This window comes from Rhipicephalus microplus, chromosome 2 (assembly GCF_043290135.1).
Source record: "Rhipicephalus microplus isolate Deutch F79 chromosome 2, USDA_Rmic, whole genome shotgun sequence".
Classification (NCBI taxonomy): domain Eukaryota; kingdom Metazoa; phylum Arthropoda; class Arachnida; order Ixodida; family Ixodidae; genus Rhipicephalus; species Rhipicephalus microplus.
Window position 1 is genome coordinate 259,167,390 of NC_134701.1, and position 19,051 is coordinate 259,186,440.

At 46.3% G+C, this 19,051-nt stretch overlaps 3 protein-coding genes across 5 annotated transcripts in view; 1 reads left to right on the forward strand and 2 right to left on the reverse strand.

The window, feature by feature from the left end:
- Positions 1–5,544, forward strand: part of LOC119169252 (structural maintenance of chromosomes protein 3) — a 44,447-nt gene extending 38,903 nt beyond the window's left edge. For all 3 annotated transcript variants that reach the window (XM_037420366.2, XM_075880283.1, XM_075880289.1), the window contains exons 18-19: positions 711–814; positions 3,299–5,544. In XM_037420366.2, the coding sequence (XP_037276263.2) occupies positions 711–814; positions 3,299–3,367 (173 nt within the window). In that variant the 3' untranslated portion in view covers positions 3,368–5,544. The remainder of the gene's footprint in view (positions 1–710; positions 815–3,298) is intronic.
- A 6,984-nt stretch (positions 5,545–12,528) lies between these two features.
- LOC119169253 (damage-control phosphatase ARMT1) lies at positions 12,529–18,511 on the reverse strand. The gene is made up of 3 exons (XM_075885929.1): positions 15,745–18,511; positions 14,318–14,346; positions 12,529–13,241 (listed from the first exon to the last, which is right to left on the reverse strand). Exons 1-3 carry the CDS (start codon positions 16,644–16,646, stop codon positions 12,943–12,945), a joined length of 1,230 nt encoding a protein of 409 aa, XP_075742044.1. The 5' UTR covers positions 16,647–18,511; the 3' UTR covers positions 12,529–12,942.
- On the reverse strand, positions 13,184–15,061 carry LOC142776516 (damage-control phosphatase ARMT1-like). The gene has a single exon (XM_075880324.1). It carries the CDS (start codon positions 13,764–13,766, stop codon positions 13,317–13,319), a length of 450 nt encoding a protein of 149 aa, XP_075736439.1. The 5' UTR covers positions 13,767–15,061; the 3' UTR covers positions 13,184–13,316.
- Positions 18,512–19,051: the final 540 nt, after the last annotated feature.

The following is a 19,051-nucleotide window of genomic DNA, read 5'->3' on the forward strand; positions in this document are numbered from 1 at the left end:
GAAAGAATGCACGAAACGGTTCATATATAGGGAATTTTTTTTCGCACCTAGTTTTTCACCATTTCGTGAATTTTAAATGGTGGTCGCAGGCACAAATATATTTTGCTGCTCGATATATCTTAGAAAAATACTTAACGAAACACCATTAATGTGTAATTTTCTCTGACCATTGATGGAAATTTATTTATGGCGAGTGCCCCGGTTGGGACAGTTGGTGTGAAATGACCCACATATAACAGCTGCATCTTGCCGATACTTACCTACGGAGCAGAAACCTGTAGGCTTACAAAAAGGGTTCAGCTTAAATTGAGGACGCAGCGAGCGATGAAAATGAAAATCATAGGCGCAACCTTAAGAGACAAGAAGAGAGCAGAGTGGGTCAGGGAACAAACCGGGGTTAAGCATATCATAGTTGAAATCATGAAGAAATGGACATGGGCCGCACACGTAGCACGTAGGCAGGATAACAGCTGGTCATTAAAGGTTAACTTACTGGATTCTCAGGTAAGGCAAACAGCACGAAGGGGAGACAGAAACTTAGGTGGCCTGATGAGATTAAAAAGTTTGCAAGTATAGCGTGGCAGCAGAAAGCATGAGACTTGGTTGATTGGCAGATCATGGAAAGTTCTTTACCCTGTAGTGGGCATGGTCAGGTTGATGATAATTTTACATGTGCATTTTTTTCTTTCTCTCTCTCTCTCACTGCGCAGATATCCTAGAGGAGCTGAGCTCCGAAAGCCAGTTTATTTGCACGACCTTTAGGCCAGAGCTCGCTTTGAAAGGCAAAGTTTTCAAGGTCACCCATCATGAAGGAGTGAGTAGTCCTTTGTTCCATATTTCTTATATGTTGCCATTATGGGATGTCTTGCTGTCAATGACAAATGAAACTTTGTGTTTTATTTCAATACAAAATTCTTTTTCTGTTTGACAATGCAAGTTAAATGTGACTTACTGCGATAAAGAACAACCTTGCGTACTGTGGAATGTGTGCAATTAATTCATAAAGACAGAATACATGGTTGAAAATCAAACATGTAATTGAAAAAAAAATATCAATGCACTTCTTAACATACATTATTCGATTACTTATAAAGCTATGTGCAAATACTATGTCGATGTAAAAAAAAAAAATCTAGAGAGAAACTTAAGCTTCGCTTTCAAGAGCGGCATGTGATATCGTAATTGGGCCCCTTTCACGTCACGTTCTCATCTTTTTGGCACACTTTGCTTCTTTGTGGGTATCTAAACCTGTTACAAGCTGCCACTCTAGCGTCGCCAGCGCGAAGTCGGCGACGGGAATGACAGCAGGTTGGTTCGTTCAGTACGCAAGCAGAGACAGTGAAGAGATCAGAGACGTGAGAAAACAAAACAAACTTTACTCTAGTGATAGGGCAGCACACGGGATCTAATACAACACTTCAATACAACTAACAAAATACATCAACACTTGATACAACAAAAAAACATATAACAGAAACAATAAATTAGCTTACGAGAGAGAACTATTACAAACTACACCAACTAACAAGAATAGAACGACGGAGGAGAAAGTTCGAAAATATAAACAGGTGAAGGCATACGTGTGATGACCGGCAGCGTTGTGTCCCCGACGATCGGATGCGAGAAGACGAAGAGAGTTCTGGCACGACTGCGATGTCGGTGGTGTTGCAACGCTGGTGGCTCCGGGAGGCTAGTGCTTGCAGGTGACTTCGAGCAGGTTGAGCTAACTCGAGGCGAAGTCCCGATGTCTACGTTGCAGACGTTAATATCGCGTCACAACTAGACGAACGGCTAAGTTTAGGTGGCCAGCCGATACAGAGCCACACTAAAAACTTCTAGAAGAGATGCTTGTTGATCTGTTTCTACACCATCTTGGTCAGCGACTAGTCTGCCTAGCAGGGCAAAATCCTGCGCTTAAATCCCCCTCGTGTCTCCTCGCTCTCTTCCTTGGGGACAAGAGACCTCTACATGGGTCCAATCATGCGCGTTTAATTGATGGAAACTCCGCCCCAAAAATATTTTGACCCCACCCCTTTTTAATTGGGAGAGGGCCCGCAACTAGCGAGAGTGACAACCTGTCGGGTTGTTGTCATACGTCTTGGCCACCAGAGCGTTTCCCACGCTTTTCCCCGTGGGAACGGTCAAACGTTTGGCTCTCAGCCAGCGTGTCTCGTAGTCTAATCCTTGTTCGGGGTATACCGCGGCCTTCTACGACCTTGCAGACGCCGCCACAGTTACAAAAGGATTAACCGTCGGCGGCGACGTTCTAAGAAGAGCACCCCATTTTGCACTTCTCGGCTCCCTTTCATGCGCCGCCGTTTCTCACGGTCAGTCGGGGAGTACGGCACCCGTTAATTGCCGTGACGCGGTGTCGCCAAAAATGGCCGTCCGTGACAAAACCATACCACAAGAAAAAGACTGTCTGTGCACTTAAGTAGTCTACTGTAACATGAGGGCATCTTCCAGCAACCTTCAGTTACATCAACTAATAAATACAAAGAGCTAGGTTATATTTTATTGCATGGTTAATGTGGGGAATAATACTACTACACCATTTCCTCAACGTGAGTGCCCATGAGGGAATTGCTGTGGTTTCTTCAAGACAGACTGATTGACAAGTTATTACTAGTTCTTATCTCATACAATGTTGCTGTGTTGCTTTTAGACAATGCTATTGTCATGATTTTGTAGTGTAGTTACAGTCTCTGTTCTCATCTTTCATTCTTTTGCGCACCCTTCTTTAGTGCAAGGTGACCAACTAGAGTCCTTCCCAGTTCAGTTTCCTGTCTTTTCTCTATCTATCTCTCTCTCCCGGTAAACTTTGTAATATCATCGTACCATTTACACTGACGCTAGCTTAGACTCTTTCCATTTCTTTAGCACCATTTCTCCTTCATTAATGTAATGGAAGTAAAGAAGAATGATGATTACAATGAATTCAGTTTCACTACATAAAACAAAATGAGCAATCACTTAGTCGCTTGTTAATACTATTGTATTAATCTCTGTTAGGTTGAATGTTAGATGCAACCCAGCAATCTGATTATGTGAAAGGACCCGTGGATATGAGAGTACCGCACATTATGGCCATTTCTAAATTAAAAACTATAAAATTAGAATAAGCCTGGGGTGAAATGTAAAAATTTTCATGTGTTAAGAGTTAAACACAAGTCAAAGAGTCCTGTGTGTTCAAAATGAATCTGATATTCCCCAACCCGAGTGTCAAACATTATAACGTGGTGTTGGTATGTGAAACCCTGAAATTTAATTCAGTTATTTGCCTGTGTGTGTGTTTCAGACAAGTAGCGTCAGAGAAACAACCCAAGAGGAGGTACTACGTATGGTCCAGGCTGCACAAGAACTTTGAAGGTTGCCCCAAAGCATGAACTAGAAAGTTGCTACTAGTCATTGTTGCTACTCTCTCTTTAACTGTCTACATTTTGACAAAAACTTCATGTCTTGCTGTTTATGTATGTGGTCTTTATTTAAGGCAATGTACCTACATATTTACTTACTCTTCTGACTTACTCGTCTTCCAATGTGATAGTCCATGTTGTCACAATTATGACATAGCAAATGCTCTGTATGCTAGGAGCCTCTACTCTCTTTTTAACTGTGTTTGGACAAAAGCTTCATGGCTTGCTGTTTATGTATGTGGTCTCCATATAAGGAAACCTACCTCCATATTTACTTAGCCCTTCTTCCTGCGTGATCGTCCATGTTGTTACATTTATGACATAGCAAATGCTCTGTATGTTACATACCTCAATATTTATTTACTCGTCTTACTTTGTGATCGTCTATATTGTTACATTTATGACAGAGCAAATGCTCTGTATGTGAAGAGCCTCTACTCTCTTTTTAACTGTGTTTTGACAAAAGATTCATGTCTGGCTGTTTATGTTTGTGGTCTCCATATAAGGAAACGTACCTCTATATTTACTTAGCTCTTCTTCCTGCGTGATTGTCCATGTTGTTACATTTATGACATAGCAAATGCTCTGTATGTTATGTACCTCAATATTTATTTACTCGTCTTCCTTTGTGATCGTCTATATTGTTACATTTATGACAGAGCAAATTCTCTGTATGTGAAGAGCCTCTACTCTCTTTTTAACTGTGTTTTGACAAAAGATTCATGTCTGGCTGTTTATGTTTGTGGTCTCCATATAAGGAAACGTACCTCTATATTTACTTAGCTCTTCTTCCTGCGGGATTGTCCATGTTGTTACATTTATGACATAGCAAATGCTCTGTATGTTATGTACCTCAATATTTATTTACTCGTCTTCCTTTGTGATCGTCTATATTGTTACATTTATGACAGAGCAAATTCTCTGTATGTGAAGAGCCTCTACTCTCTTTTTAACTGTGTTTTGACAAAAGATTCATGTCTGGCTGTTTATGTTTGTGGTCTCCATATAAGGAAACGTACCTCTATATTTACTTAGCTCTTCTTCCTGCGTGATTGTCCATGTTGTTACATTTATGACATAGCAAATGCTCTGTATGTTATGTACCTCAATATTTATTTACTTGTCTTCCTTTGTGATCGTCTATATTGTTACATTTATGACAGAGCAAATTCTCTGTATGTGAAGAGCCTCTACTCTCTTTTTAACTGTGTTTTGACAAAAGATTCATGTCTGGCTGTTTATGTTTGTGGTCTCCATATAAGGAAACGTACCTCCATATTTACTTAGCTCTTCTTCTTGTGTGATCGTCCATGTTGTTACATTCATGACATAGCAAATGCTCTGTATGTTAAGACCCTCTACTCTTTTTAACTGTGTTTTGACAAAAGATCCATGTCTTTCTGTTTATGTACGTGGTCTCTATATAACAAAACGTACCTCCATATCTACTTAGCTCTTCTTCTTGTGTGATCGTCCATGTTATTACATTTATGCTCTTTTTAACTATGTTTTGACAAAAGCGTCATGTCTTGCTATTTATGTATGTGGTCTCCATATAAGAAAATGTACCTTTATATTTACTTAACTCTTCTTCCTGTGTGATCGTCCATATTGTTACATTTGTGACATAGCAAATTCTCTGTATGTTAATGACAAAAGCTTCATGGCTTGCATGTTATCCTTCATGACTGTATGTGTTCTGCCGCCTGTGATATAGATTATGAACTGTATTTTATAGAACATATCTACATGTTAACTAATTCTTTGTTTCAGCATTTATGTTGTGACAGTTATGACATCGTAAATTCTCTCTATGTTAAGAAGCACACATCAATATATCAACTTATTCTTTAACAGTCTTTCAGGCACCCTTCCAGAATGTTTAACTCTAGTGTACTGTTGAACTTCCTATTTTACAAATGTTTATTGCCATGTTATTTACAACTGCTAGAACTGCAGGACCTTTCCATGCTTTTAAGTATATTTTATGTTGTTTGTTGCTTATTCATATTGTTACATATTTTTTGCTATATTTTCGAAGAAATATATCTTTAGTTTATTGTTAGTACTTTGGTTCTGACGACTATCCTATGGGTATGATTCTTAATAAAAGCATTTTGTCCAGTGATTTTTTTTAACATGAGATGTGTATTATTCAGGCTTGGCAGCAGTGGAATTAAACTAATAAAATTATAGTAAAAAATTACTTTTTGCTGTAATGAACAAAGTAGTGAAAAATTTTTTATTAGTTGTTGGTTTTGTAATGTAATTAATTACATTGCAATTTCAATTACAATTTCAAGCAAGCAATTTCAAGGAAATTACTGATTACTATCTCTATTATATTTGATTAAAACAGAGCATGTTCGTTTGCTTCTGGCATAGAAAAGTGCCAAAAAAATAACAAAGACAAGTTATTATGAATGTTAAAACTCATGAGTGTGAACAATGCAAAGAAAATAGCAAAGATTTCGAGGTACATATATCAGTTCTAAATAATGTGTAAATGAGATAGTGCACGGATGACAAACTTTTCTTCAAGTAATTTCAATATCAAATAACTTCAAAATCATAAAAAGTTTTTCATAGACTATATATCAAAGTAATATTTTGAAAATATTGACACACCTCGATGGGCGCATGAAGAGGAAGAGGTAGAAGCTGTCTGGCTCACGAGCAGCTCGGTCGCCGGTTTCTGGCTCTGAGCTGTACCGATCTCAACCATTTTCCTGTAAATAAACGCGTTCCTTCGTCACAGTTGTGGTGGAAGGTGCTGGGTAAGCCAGCTACTGTCAAGCGAGACCGGAGAGCAGCCGTCTACTAACGACGGAACCGCAAGAGCACGAGCTTCGCCGCAGCCGTCGACTAGCGGGCTTGCCACCACTACCTCAAGATATGAACTTGGACGGAGACATCCAGCAGCCGGTCGCGAGGGCGCCGTCTTTCCACTACCGAGAGCCACGCACATTTACAGGAAAACCTGGCGATGACGTTGAAGAATGGCTCAGCCACTATCAACGGGTGAGCCGAGCCAATGGCTGGAATGCGGCCAGCCAGTTGTCCCACGTGGGTCTATTTCTCGATGGCAGTGCTTTAGTGTGGTTCGAGAATCACGAAGACACCTTGACAACATGGGACCAGTTTATGGAGGAGATCAAGAAGTGCTTTGGCGACCCTGCGACGAAGAAGAAACGTGCAGAGCAAATGTTGTCGCAGAGAGCTCAAGCTTGTGGTGAGACATGCAGAACCTACATTGAGGAGGTACTGAAACTGTGCAAATGTGTGGACACCAACATGACGGAAGAGGACAAGGTGGGCCACATTCTCAAAGGAATTGCGGAAGACGTCTACCACTTCCTTATCGGCAAGGAGAGTCTTGAGTCTGTGGCCGATGTGATTGGGCACTGCCGAACGTTTGAGGCCCTGAAGACTCGCCGCATCACTACGAAGTTCGGACGCCTTGCCAATGTTACGACCGTCGCCACTGTCGATGTGTGCCAAGACTCCGTGCCTACCGACCTTTCGTCAACGATTCGCCTCATTGTACGTGAGGAACTTCGTCGTCACCTTTACGCGCCCTTGAACGCCCGAGAACCACCGTGCGATACACCGTCCACAAGTATCAATGCTACGAGTGTCGAGGAGCGCAGCTATTCCAACCGCGGCCCTCAGCTAAGGGCTCCACCACCGGCGTCTTCTTATGTAGAGCCGCCTCATGCTCCCCACAGTCGTTACGGCTACAACAGCCATCCACCTCCTTTTGCGTCTCAGTGGGAACAGAGCGCCGCGTACCCTCAACATCCAGCGACGTTCCCTATGCCCCGTGAACGGCCCGTCTGCTACCAGTGCGGTGTTCGTGGACATATCGCCCGATTTTGCCCAATGCGACGTAATCCACGTTCGACATTCCCTCAGAGATCCGCGACGTTTGCACAACGAAGCCAACGGCCTGACTACACCTACTGGCCCCCCAACCCAACTAACGAGCGGCACGCCTACCAGCCGATCAACCGGAGTGATTCGCCCGGATCTGTGCGCAGCTTAACGCCGCCCACCACCCGTCCACCTCGGTCACCATCTCCACGGCGCCGGTCACGAATGTCGTCTCCGCCACCGGGAAACTAGCCAGCGCGGCCGACGGAGGTGAGGTCGCTGGACGTACCGATTTTCATCAAAGAATGCCTCCACCAGTTTCTATGCTTCAGAATAAGGTTCAGGTACTTGTTGACGACGTTCCCACGATGGCATTGATAGACACTGGCGCAAGTGTTTCCGTGATGAGTTTAGTTTTTAAGCAACGACTGGGCCGTAAGGTTATGTTTCACTGGGACAAACCTGCCACATTTCGGGCAGTGAGCGGCGCATTCTTGCGTCCTGTCGGCGTCTGCACTGCGTCTGTTAGTGTTGCCGGTAAAACGTTCAAGGCGGAATTCACAGTACTGGCTCAATCAACGCATGACGTTATACTTGGCATAGACTTTTTGCGAGAGTGTCGTGCGACCGTGGATTGTGGAGCAGGTGAGGTTCTGTTGTCTACTCTCGCCCAGCAGCCTGATTGTGAGAAAGGTAACCTCACTGTAGCTAAAGATGTACTTCTGCCAGCGTGGTCCACGGCCAGCGTACAAGTGACCACTTCGGAAACCAACTCGAGTTTGAATTCACGTGACATAGTGATTGAGCCATTGCCTGTAGCTTGTCTCAAGAAAAACATCTTTGTACCACGGTGCGTTGTATCTCTCGCAGACGAGACGGCTCAATTATGGGTGATAAACAGCTCACCCGAGTCGGTTGTACTACCGGCTGGTATGCGCCTTGCCCTGTTCGAAAAGCAGAGCAGCACCTGCATTGGAGCTTTAAGCGATCTTGAAAGGGCGGGTCCGGAAACTTCTGGTATGGAAGCTGAATTTTCAAAAATGGTTAGCAAGTCCATTTCCTCACAGAAGCGCAAAGACCTGGTTGCACTGCTGGCGAGACATGCTAAAGTATTTGATTTTGCACGGACGGTGCCTAGGGCTCAGATACCGACCACGCGCGCTCGTCACAAGATCGATACTGGCTCTGCTCATCCTCTCCGACAAAAGCCCTATCGCGTGTCCGTGTCCGAACGCAAAGTTATTGCTGAACAAGTTGGCGAGATGCTAGCCACTGGTGTAATTCAAGAATCGTCAAGTCCGTGGGCTGCACCTGTTATTTTGGTAAAGAAAAAAGACGGGTCCTGGAGGTTCTGTGTTGATTATCGGCGTCTCAATTCTATAACCAAGAAGGACGTGTACCCCGCACCTCCACCACAACTAGCATAAGCACCACACCGATGCCAGTGGAGTTGGTCTCGGCGCGGTGCTTATTCAACGACACAACAATGCTGAACACGTCGTCGCCTATGCAAGCCGGTCCCTGAGCAAGGCAGAGCGTAATTATACGGTTACCGAATTGGAGTGCCTCGCCGTCGTTTTCGCCGTACACAAGTTTCGCCCCTACATCTACGGTCGTCGTTTCTCAGTCATCACCGATCATCACTCTCTTTGCTGGTTGGTGAGCCTACGTGATCCATCTGGTCGACTTGCGCGATGGGCCATACGGTTACAAGAATTTGACTTCACGGTCCGCTACAAGAGCGGTAATCGCCACGCAGACGCTGACTGCCTGTCACGGCTTCCTCTACCAACGACCGAGTGTGAAGCTGATAATTTTGACGATTTTATCACAGCTATTGACTCTCATTTTCCTGACATCGCGGCTTTCCGGACAGCACAGCACGAGGATCATTGCTTAGATCACCTGTTTGCCTCCGCGAATGACCCGGCCAGTTCAAGCTCTTTTGTAGTCCATGACGCCGTCCTTTACAAGAAGAATTATTCTGGCCAAGGCGCCCGTCTGCTTCTGGTAGTTCCACGCGCTCTACGTCCCCAAATTTTTCGGTTCTGCCATGACAACGCAACCAGTGGGCACATGGGCTTCGCCAGAACGTTTCATCGCATCCAGCAAAGGTTTTACTGGCCCAAGATGCGACGCGACACAGAAAAATACGTAGCGGGTTGCGAACAATGTCAACGTCACAAGCGTCCCACGACTACATCACCCGGACCTCTCCATCCCGTACCACCTCCTAGCTCTCCCTTCGAGATTGTTGGTGTCGACCTTCTAGGTCCGTTTCCGCGGTCAGCCAGTGCCAATCGATGGGTCATCGTGTGCGTCGACCACCTGACGCGCTACGCAGAAACTGCGGCTATACCTACTGCAACAGCCTTTCACGTGTCGCAGTTTATGCTTCGGCATATCATTCTCCGTCATGGCCCTCCACGAGTCGTCATTAGCGACCGGGGACGTCAGTTCGTCGCTGACGTCGTTGAAGAGATCCTACGCCTGTCTGCCAGCCAATTCCGCCACGCAACCCCGTATCACCCCCAGACGAATGGCCTCGTAGAGCGGACCAACAGGACGCTAACGAACATGTTGTCAATTTATGTTGATGCCAAGCACAAAAACTGGGACGAAGTACTGCCCTATATCACATACGCCTACAACACCGCGAAACACGAGACAACAGGGTACGCGCCCTTTTTCCTGCTCTACGCCCGCTCCCCTCGCAGTTGCCTCGACACCATTCTGCCTTTTACGTTAGATGTGGAAACATCGGTTGCCGAGTCACTATGCCGCGCTGAAGAAGCCCGTCGCGTCGCACGCCTTCGAACCATTGCATCTCAACAGCGCTCCAAGACCCGGTACGACGCCCACCATCACTCCGTTGCCTACACAAAGGGTGACCTGGTGTGGTTGTGGACACCTGTCCGCAAACGTGGTTTATGCCAAAAGTTTCTGGCCCACTACTCCGGACCATTTGTAGTCATTGACCGTCTCAGTGACGTCACATACGTCATCTCCGGCGTCACAAGCAATGGTCGGCGCTCTAGCAAGACACAGCTGACACACGTCGCGCGCCTCAAGCCATATCACCACCAACCTTCCTATTGACTCGCCCAGTGGGCATCGTCTGCGAACGGGGGAAATGACACACCTCGATGGGCGCATGAAGAGGAAGAGGTAGAAGCTGTCTGGCTCACGAGCAGCTCGGTCGCCGGTTTCTGGCTCTGAGCTGTACCGATCTCAACCATTTTCCTGTAAATAAACGCGTTCCTTCGTCACAATATTTTCTGAGGTAATATTAACATCATTACTTTCAATCAGCAGTGATATTTTATGCAATTTAACTACATTGAAAGAAATTACTGACAAGTAATCAGTAGTCACAAGTGTAATTTCAAAAGATTTTAGAAGTAACATAGCGACCTTTGGCTAGTATTTTTAATACTGAACTGACCATAACTTACAGTTGTTCATTATTTTGTGCGATGTATTGATTTATTTCATGGGAAAATATGAAATGCTTCAATTTTCAACTGTGGCATGGGAGTACAAAACACAACCCCAGCAGTGAATTTTTGAGGGCTCACGCCTATTTAGCACAGCCCAGACAAGATTACGGCGGCGCTCAGGGAGCGTTCCGTGAAAAGGTCAATATCAGTATGTAAAATTTTGCTTTGACTTTAATATTAATTACAGTAAACTTATATATTAATTACAGTAAACTGTATATTCATCTATGCCAAAGCTCTCAAACAGACTCGCAAACCTTTTGCTAGCAACCCCACCTGGGCATGACTGTCTTTGTCCCACATTTTTTTTCTTAATTACAGTGAGCTGCGCACCGGCGACTTGTGTTGAATATTTTTTTTCATAGGCACTCTATCCAGAGATCATGTGTTAAAACCATGCTCGCAGTCAGTGGGGGTGCCATGCCGTGTAGGTGCCCAGGTCAGATGGAGTGGGGGTTTTTTACAGAGGACAAATAATAAAAATAAGTTATTTCAAGACCTTTATCGAGTGCCCCCCCCCCCCACCCCTTGAAAAGAATTTCTGGCTACGAGCCTGGTTAAAAGATAACTGTGAAAAAAAAATATGTTCCAGGATTAGCACCCAAAGTAAGTCATTGTGGAGGTTATCATCAATATGTTTCTTGGAACACAACTTTGAGTCCCTTTCAGAAATGACTGATATATATTAGGTTTAGAAAAAGGTTTCTTTCAAATGGCAACATGTTAGATGACGTTTTGCCTAAACTCTCTCCTCCCTTCCTTTCTCCTTATCTTTTAGAGAGAATAATTTTGTTAGTGCTGCTGCCAGCTGAGGTGAATTTGATACACTTGATCTATACATATCAGCCACTTGGCTCACAATATAACTTCTTGTTATTATATTTTGGTGCTGCAAACAGATGCACGCACTTACCTGTCAAGATTGGTGCTGCAATGGTTGAATAAGAAAGCGCTGATGCTGCTGGTGCTCACTCCACTGGACACGTGATCGGCGCTCCGTGGTGATCAGGAGATCCGCGCTTGAAAGTCGCAAATTAAGGACGCGTAGTGCCCACCAGTAGGTAAGCTTAATCCCGAGCGCAAATCTTGTACGGTATGTCTGTATCGAAAAAAGATTGCATACGAAACTTTGCGCAGCAGTATATAAGTATATATACACAATCACAGCAGTATGCGTAGAGCACCTCAAATATACCGTTTTCCCCTCTTGTGCACGCTAACTCTGATTAAGCTGTTCTGCCCCTAACGTTCATCTTTTCTTTAGACATAAGATTACCGTTGTCTCCAGTTGCCTCGGTTGCCTGCGCGCGGTTGTTGGAGGGGGCCGCATGGCCAGTTTACGCAGATAACTCGCACCACAGATCACCAATCGATTTTAGGAAATGTCAAGTCGTGCCCTTTAACGTGGTTACTGTCTGAATACCCAGAGTGCCGGCAACCTACAACATTGTGGGAGAAGCAACGTGCCGTAGGGCGCGGCCACATCGACATGTCTCGCTATTCTCGCGCCGCCGCGGTAATGTGGACAGCGTGCCGCTGCTTGAAGCACGGAGGCGCCGATGGGCGGCATGCTGCCGCGGCAAGCTTTCCGCAAGTGAGCACGATTCACACCGAAGGCGAAACAGCAAAGCAGAAAGCGGGAAAAACCTCCTTTCCAGTGAGCAAAAGTAGGCATAAAACGAGGCGGAAAGTGTGATCGCCCCCAGAGCAATTTTTTGCCGCTCGTTGAAGCTCGCTCTTTCGCCGCGCCAATCAGAACGCAATGCTGCGGTGGCGCTGGTGTACCTTGAGGAATATTTGGGAAAAGCGTTGCCCTGTGATAGCGACGCGTGAGCAAAAGCGTGAAATGCCTAGGAAGGACTATGACGGCAAACAGTAAACCGTTTTTGACGTAAGCCGGTGGGTGCGCACCTGGGCACTCGCTACTCTCGCATTACGTATTGGGTATGAAACCCGTCATGAGAGAAATCGGTCGCTTAGGACCACTACACCTGAAAGTAAAGTCATTCCCTTCTCTCTGGTGCCAACTCTCTAGAAAACCACCTTCTTCAAAAAAGAACGCACATGTCGTAAATTTTATTTAGTGCACACGTGCACTAAATTCACAAATCGACAAAAAGAAGTTCGTTAATTTCTGTGCACTCCAAAAAGGCTTAAGTCATTCCCGCGCACTTTATGACCGCGTACTCGCCTGTAATCATCCATTCTGGTGATAGCTCCGCCACCTCGTGGACAACCGATTTATCCACACCCACCACAGTGTTCGACTTGATGGTGCAGAGTGCGCACAAGAATGTTGGCTCAAAGCCCCTGATTGCCTGCTTGAAAGGAACTGACGGGTCCCACTCGAGGTCTCCCACCAGCTTGTGGTAGTTGGCGTCCCCTTTGATAAACACCAAGTCCGCCGACTGCAGCGTCTTGTAGAGCTCGGGTCTCTGTGTCGCCATCTGGGCTTACAATCGAATGGCTGCGTCCAAAAGATGTCGTCCTGCATGGACCAAGTACCGCCATCCAGTCGGCACTGGCATCACTCTGCGAGTGCCCGCATTGACTCGTGTTCGCTCTCCTGCATCTTGCGCAGAGTCCACGACATGTCCCGGCGCATCACGTCTGACACGTAGTAGGGTATGGCCTTAGCGTGTATTGTCACGCCGGTCACGTAGCCCATTATGTGCAGGAAGTCGAAGAGGACAAAGTCCGAGCATAGCTCGTAGCCCGAGCTGTCCACCACGCAGTGCAACCGTGTCGGCTTATTGCCACCGAGATTTCGTTCGCGAAGCTTCCACAGGTGCTCCATCAGCTTGTCGGTGTGGTTGGAAATGATGAAGGACCGAAGCGTGTCAGTCTTTTGCAGAGCGTCGGCTTGACTAGATGCGTCGACACCGCAGGACAGAGACAGATCACATCGGTTGCCCCACAGGGAAATTTCAACCAACCTATGCACGAGGTATACCGCTTCGTCAAACGCCAAGTACATGGTGGAACATCATAGCACAAGTGCACTTTAGTGCACTTGTGCTATGATGACGGTGAAGACGCGTATAATACTATTTGGGATTTTACATCCAAAACCAAGATATGAGGGACACTCTAGTGGAGGGCTCTGGAAATTTTGACCATCTTGTGTTCTCAAACATGCACTATATATCACACAGTACACAACTCTATAATTTCACCTCCATCGAATGTGACTGCCGATGCCGGGATTGAACCCGTGACCTTCGGGTCAGCGGTAGAGCACAGTAACCATTGATCAACCACAATGAACGAGAGTCGCGCAGGACACAGCGCTGTGCTCACTGCCTCGCTGTTGTGCCACAATGTTTATAAACCAAATAGTCCGCGACCCAAGATGAAAAGCTGCATGTAAACAAGAAAAACGTCATCCATTTTCATTACCTGTACAGCAACATGCATAGTCCGCATGTTTTCTTTAGTGTTGTGTCGCAGATGAACACGCTTTTACAAATAAGGTGACGGTACATCATCACATGCTGACTTCACCGGGTCACTTCATTACATGTATACTCTTCGCCAGTTGATACTCCCCTTTTGGCCTGGCAGAATATACAGTTGGCTATTCATGAACACTGCACGAATAAGTGCTAAAAGTTACGAGCACACAAGAAAGAGTAGAGAAAAAAAAATCACAGCATATCCACAGAGTGAATGATGATGAGCGGGGCGAATTGTTTGTCCCTCCACCCCTCCGTGCTTCTCTCTATCCGTTCATTCGAGCATCTGTCCGTCCGTGCATCCATCCGTCTCTACTTTCATCCGTCCTTCCATATGAATGGACACACAGACGAACGCTTCGCCCCGCTCATCATCATTCAATTCATGAATATGCTGTGAAAACTACAAATGCAATCTATTGAGCCACTCATAATCTAGAGGTGGCTACATACTACATACGGCTTAAGGAGCTTTACCCCTAAAACTGACGAAGTACATGTGAATGGCAGTGCAGACATAGGACAGCGCCTGTCATGTGTCACCTTTTCCTTTTACATATGTGCTTCTTTCAGCGTTTTGGCCTGGCCTCACATTCTTAAGTGCGCTACGGCCTTTTGCCCACAAAAGGCGGCGACACACAGTCTCACCTATTTGTATCATATGTGTTGTTTCTTTGATTATTCGCCTAAATAAATGTTAGTCATATTTTGAGCCCGCAATATCAAAAATACATGGCAATGGCCATAGTTGAAGGTAGAAGACATGCATTGCGTGCGTCCACATATACTTTGCAAATTTTCTTAACTACATTTGTGTATATATGGCGATGCTACGTTCAAATTAAACGTGTTTGTACAGTACTGGTACACAGATTTCTTAACTGCCCTCACTCGCGGTCAAACAGGGCAAATAGCAGTTCAGTTAAACGAATCAAGACATTCCGGCATTTTTAAGCTGCCAATAACAGCTGCATCTTGCCGGTACTTATCTACAGAGAAGAAACCTGGAGGCTTACAAAGAGGGTTCAGGACGACGCAATGAGCGATGGAAAGGAAAATAATATGTGAGACAAGAAGAGAGCAGAGTGAGTCTGGGAACAAACCAGGGTTAAGGATATCATAGCTAAAATCAAGAAGAAATTAACATGGGCCGGGCATGTAGCACGCAGAAAAAGCACGAAGGGGAGACGGAAGGTTAGGTGGGCTGTTTGCAGGTATAACGTGGGCGCAGAAAGCTCGTAGCCCGACATCTAAGAATCCCAGGTGGTCGAAATGTCCAGAGTATGCCTCCACTACCGCGTCTCTGTCTCGGGACGTTAAACCCGGGCCCAACAATTCATAGAGCTTCCTCATTTTAGGAAACTGTATGCAACAATTATTATCATTTGTCTCCCCCCACCTCCATATGATCACATTTTTCACGCAGTTCTTCACAGGGAACAGCGTTGTTGTTGGCGGGCAACATGTTCAAACACACGAGCACGCTCAATTGCCGCTTACCTGCGAGTGGCCTGCTTGAGTGCCGTCGGCGCAACATCCCGCTGTTCGCTTGCAGCCGCAGAATCGATGAGAATGCGTACTGCATTGATCGAGCCTTCCAGCGCCTCATGCTTGAACTTGGCAAAGTAATCGTAATCCTTCAGCTTCGGCGATGCGTAGAACGCCCCAAAGATGCGCCGGTAGAAGTAAGTCTCAAAGTACAACCAGGGCACGTCGTACCAGTGCGGCGGGTCGCCCTTGCCTTCGGCCGTGTACTCGTCGAGCACCGCGTTCCACACTGTCGCATTTTCAAAGTCGTCCTCGAGGGCAACCAGCGCCTTGTTGGCTGCGATCTCGTCGCGCAACTTGGTCAGACGTTCTGCGACGAGGTTCATATCTTCGCACGCGTCGGGTTCCATCGTGGCCACATCGTTAGAAGCGGTGTCCATGGTTCTGGTCAAGATGACGGCCAGCCTTTCGTGCACTGTCTTGTAGGCGAAACCGGCGGGGTCCTTGGCGGTGAGCGGAGGTGGCTGCGACGTCGTCGCCGTGTCTGACTTTCGCTGCTGATCGAATGGGCTCACGTGCGGTGGGGCACCCGATACGCTTGACGCCGTCATGTGGTCGCCCGTGGGCTTGTAACTAACTGGATCGCTACTGGAGGCCGGCGTTTCACTCAAATTTTGCGCGCTGCTGCGCTGATTGCGGTACGGGCAGCCGGAGGCGCCAAGGCTCGAGCCACTCATTTTTAGCACATTAGAAGTGCTAAATATAGCCAGCGTCATTGGCTGCACACAAAAGGTCTCAGAAATGTCCTTGGTGTAGAACAACGGGCAGGGCCTTTGGCATGAACCGAAGAGCACTACCAGGCATGACTCTTTGATTAGCGAAGTGGCAATTATTCTGGCGACCCGTGCAAACATTCTACCTCTTTTCTCGCAGCCGGCGCGCTGTTCGAACGTGTAGTGGTAGGTGTTCTGTGGTAGTACGTACTGCGTGGGGCCGCTTTCCGTCCCCACGAAGTGGGAGCAGCCCGCAGCGTTGCTCTAAAGGAGTATCAGGACCCCAGTTAGAGTGTACTAGACTAGTACACTCTAACACTGTGCCCCCTTTCTTATGTTATTCTTAAAAGAGAAAAGAAGATAAAAGTGAGCCCCGTAACTGTCTGCATCAGTGTGCGACACCTCAACAGTAGCTCATGAGGGATGGGGTTAAGGAGCGATTAAAAGGATATTATTAAAGGTATAGAGATAGAGGGTGGAAGGAGAGAGCGTGGCGCAGGGACAGTGACACCTACCGGAAGATGGACACGGTCGCAGGAGACCGAGGACGGGGCACCACTCAGCGAGAGCTCTTGTCGGCGGCAGGAGATGGCGTAGGGCGAGCCAGTCGGCCAGAGCTGCGCTGTTGTCGGAGATCGCGGGGGCACAATCTGGTCGGCACGAAATCCAGAGAGCGAGTCCACTGTACCCCAGTAAAGTTCTGTGTCATTTTGTAGCATATGATATTAGCAGAGTCCTTCAATACTTGAAGGACTCTGGTATTGGTTATTCTACAATTTAGTCGCGGGGTATGCTCATGGCAGACCATGATTCGTCATACTTGTAGCACAGAACACCTATACACTACCATCGTAGTGTAGTGTATGCCGGTTGGTGCTGGATTTATTACTCAATATGGTATGGACTTAAGATTTTTTATGTCCTTGCTTGCTTGCTCCTATATGCTGCGGCTCGTACCCACTATGCGGGATTGGCCATTAAACTGGCTGTTATTATAATGAGGAAAGCGAATCGTTAAAACTTAAAGAAGAAAAATATTCAGTCATCTAGGGAATATAAGAGTGGATGATCATACGGTGGCTTACAAATAAAGTAAGTAAATAACTAATAATTGAAAGGAGTACAGCACTCTGAAAAGCGGTTCCAAAAACACAGCACGGTTTATTAATGCATTTCCGCCATTGTTCCAACTATTTCTTCTCTCTCCTCAGCAGACTACACACTACTAGCTTCCCCACTTCTAGATCTCTGCTTGGCTGCGCTCGGTTCTCAAACATGCAAGTGGCTGGTCGTGCTTGCTCTAGGGTTTTGGCTTAAGTTTGTGTAGTGGCTGTGGTTTCTTTGTCTGTATTAGGTGTTTCTATAGTGCTTTTATAGCTAAGTAAGCGCTTTTAGCGCTAGAAAGAGCACTCAGATGCCGTTTTCTTCACTTGGACCAGGGGCTTTCTTCTGGTCTGCTTCACTTCCGCCACAGGAGATACCAGTGGATCAGTTTCTGCGCAACAGCATTCCCGCAGTTCCTGTGGTCCTCGTCTCTAGCAATGACGACTTCATACGGATGAAGAATCCGAAAGTGGTCCGGTCGGGGCTTAGAGCTGCGACGTCTCACTTTCACAGCATCGCAGAGGTCCGCCAGTTCGACAGAGGTGGTATTCTATGTTTTTCATCTGATCAGCTCTGTGTTTAAGACCTATTGAAGTGCTCGAGTTTCGTGACCAATCCGGTGAGCGCCTTTATTCCCCCGCATCTGGCATGTGTGAAAGGTATTGTTCGCGGTGTCGATGTTAACTTTACCCCGTCTGAGGTATTAGAGATGTTTGCTGTGACTGGTGCTATCTCCGTGTATAGGTGTGCACGACTGGTAGAGAAGCAGAAGATGCCAACTGAGTCGGTAATTGTAACCTTTGCTGGAGCGAATCTCTAAAGCGAAATCAAGACATGGCCACTAATATACAGAGTGGAACCGCTATCACCGCGACCACTCCAGTGTACGAAGTGCTGGCGATACGGTCACACTATTAAAGGATGCAGGTCAGAACTCAGATGCCGGGTGTGTGGTGACAACCACAAAACAAATGACTGCAAAGCTAAAGAAGAGAAATGTTGTCTCTGCAATGAACAACACAGTCCAGATAGCCCTGATTGCTCAGCTAAGGCTCGAGAAATGCAAATTCTTGAAATTATAAGGCGTAGGCGCTGTCGTCGACGAGAAGCCGTAGAGGAAATACAGGCTTGAACTCAGGGGTATGCCAGTGTTGCAGCACGACATATCTCGGAAATAAATGGGTAGATTTCCCTGAATATCGCGGAGGTCGTAGAAAAGGCTCTAGAAAAAGCCATGGAACGACTGGCTTATAACCTTTGCGATTCTCTATCTCAAATTTTGGCTAACCAGATGACTCGCATATTTGGTACAACGGGAGAGTCAGGCCTAGTATCCCAACATGTTGAGAGTTCACGACCAATGGCTGACGGTGAATCTGAAACTGTGCCATCGTATTATCCGTCTGCAGGAGCCTCTGCAATAGGCATCCACAGCCAAAAAG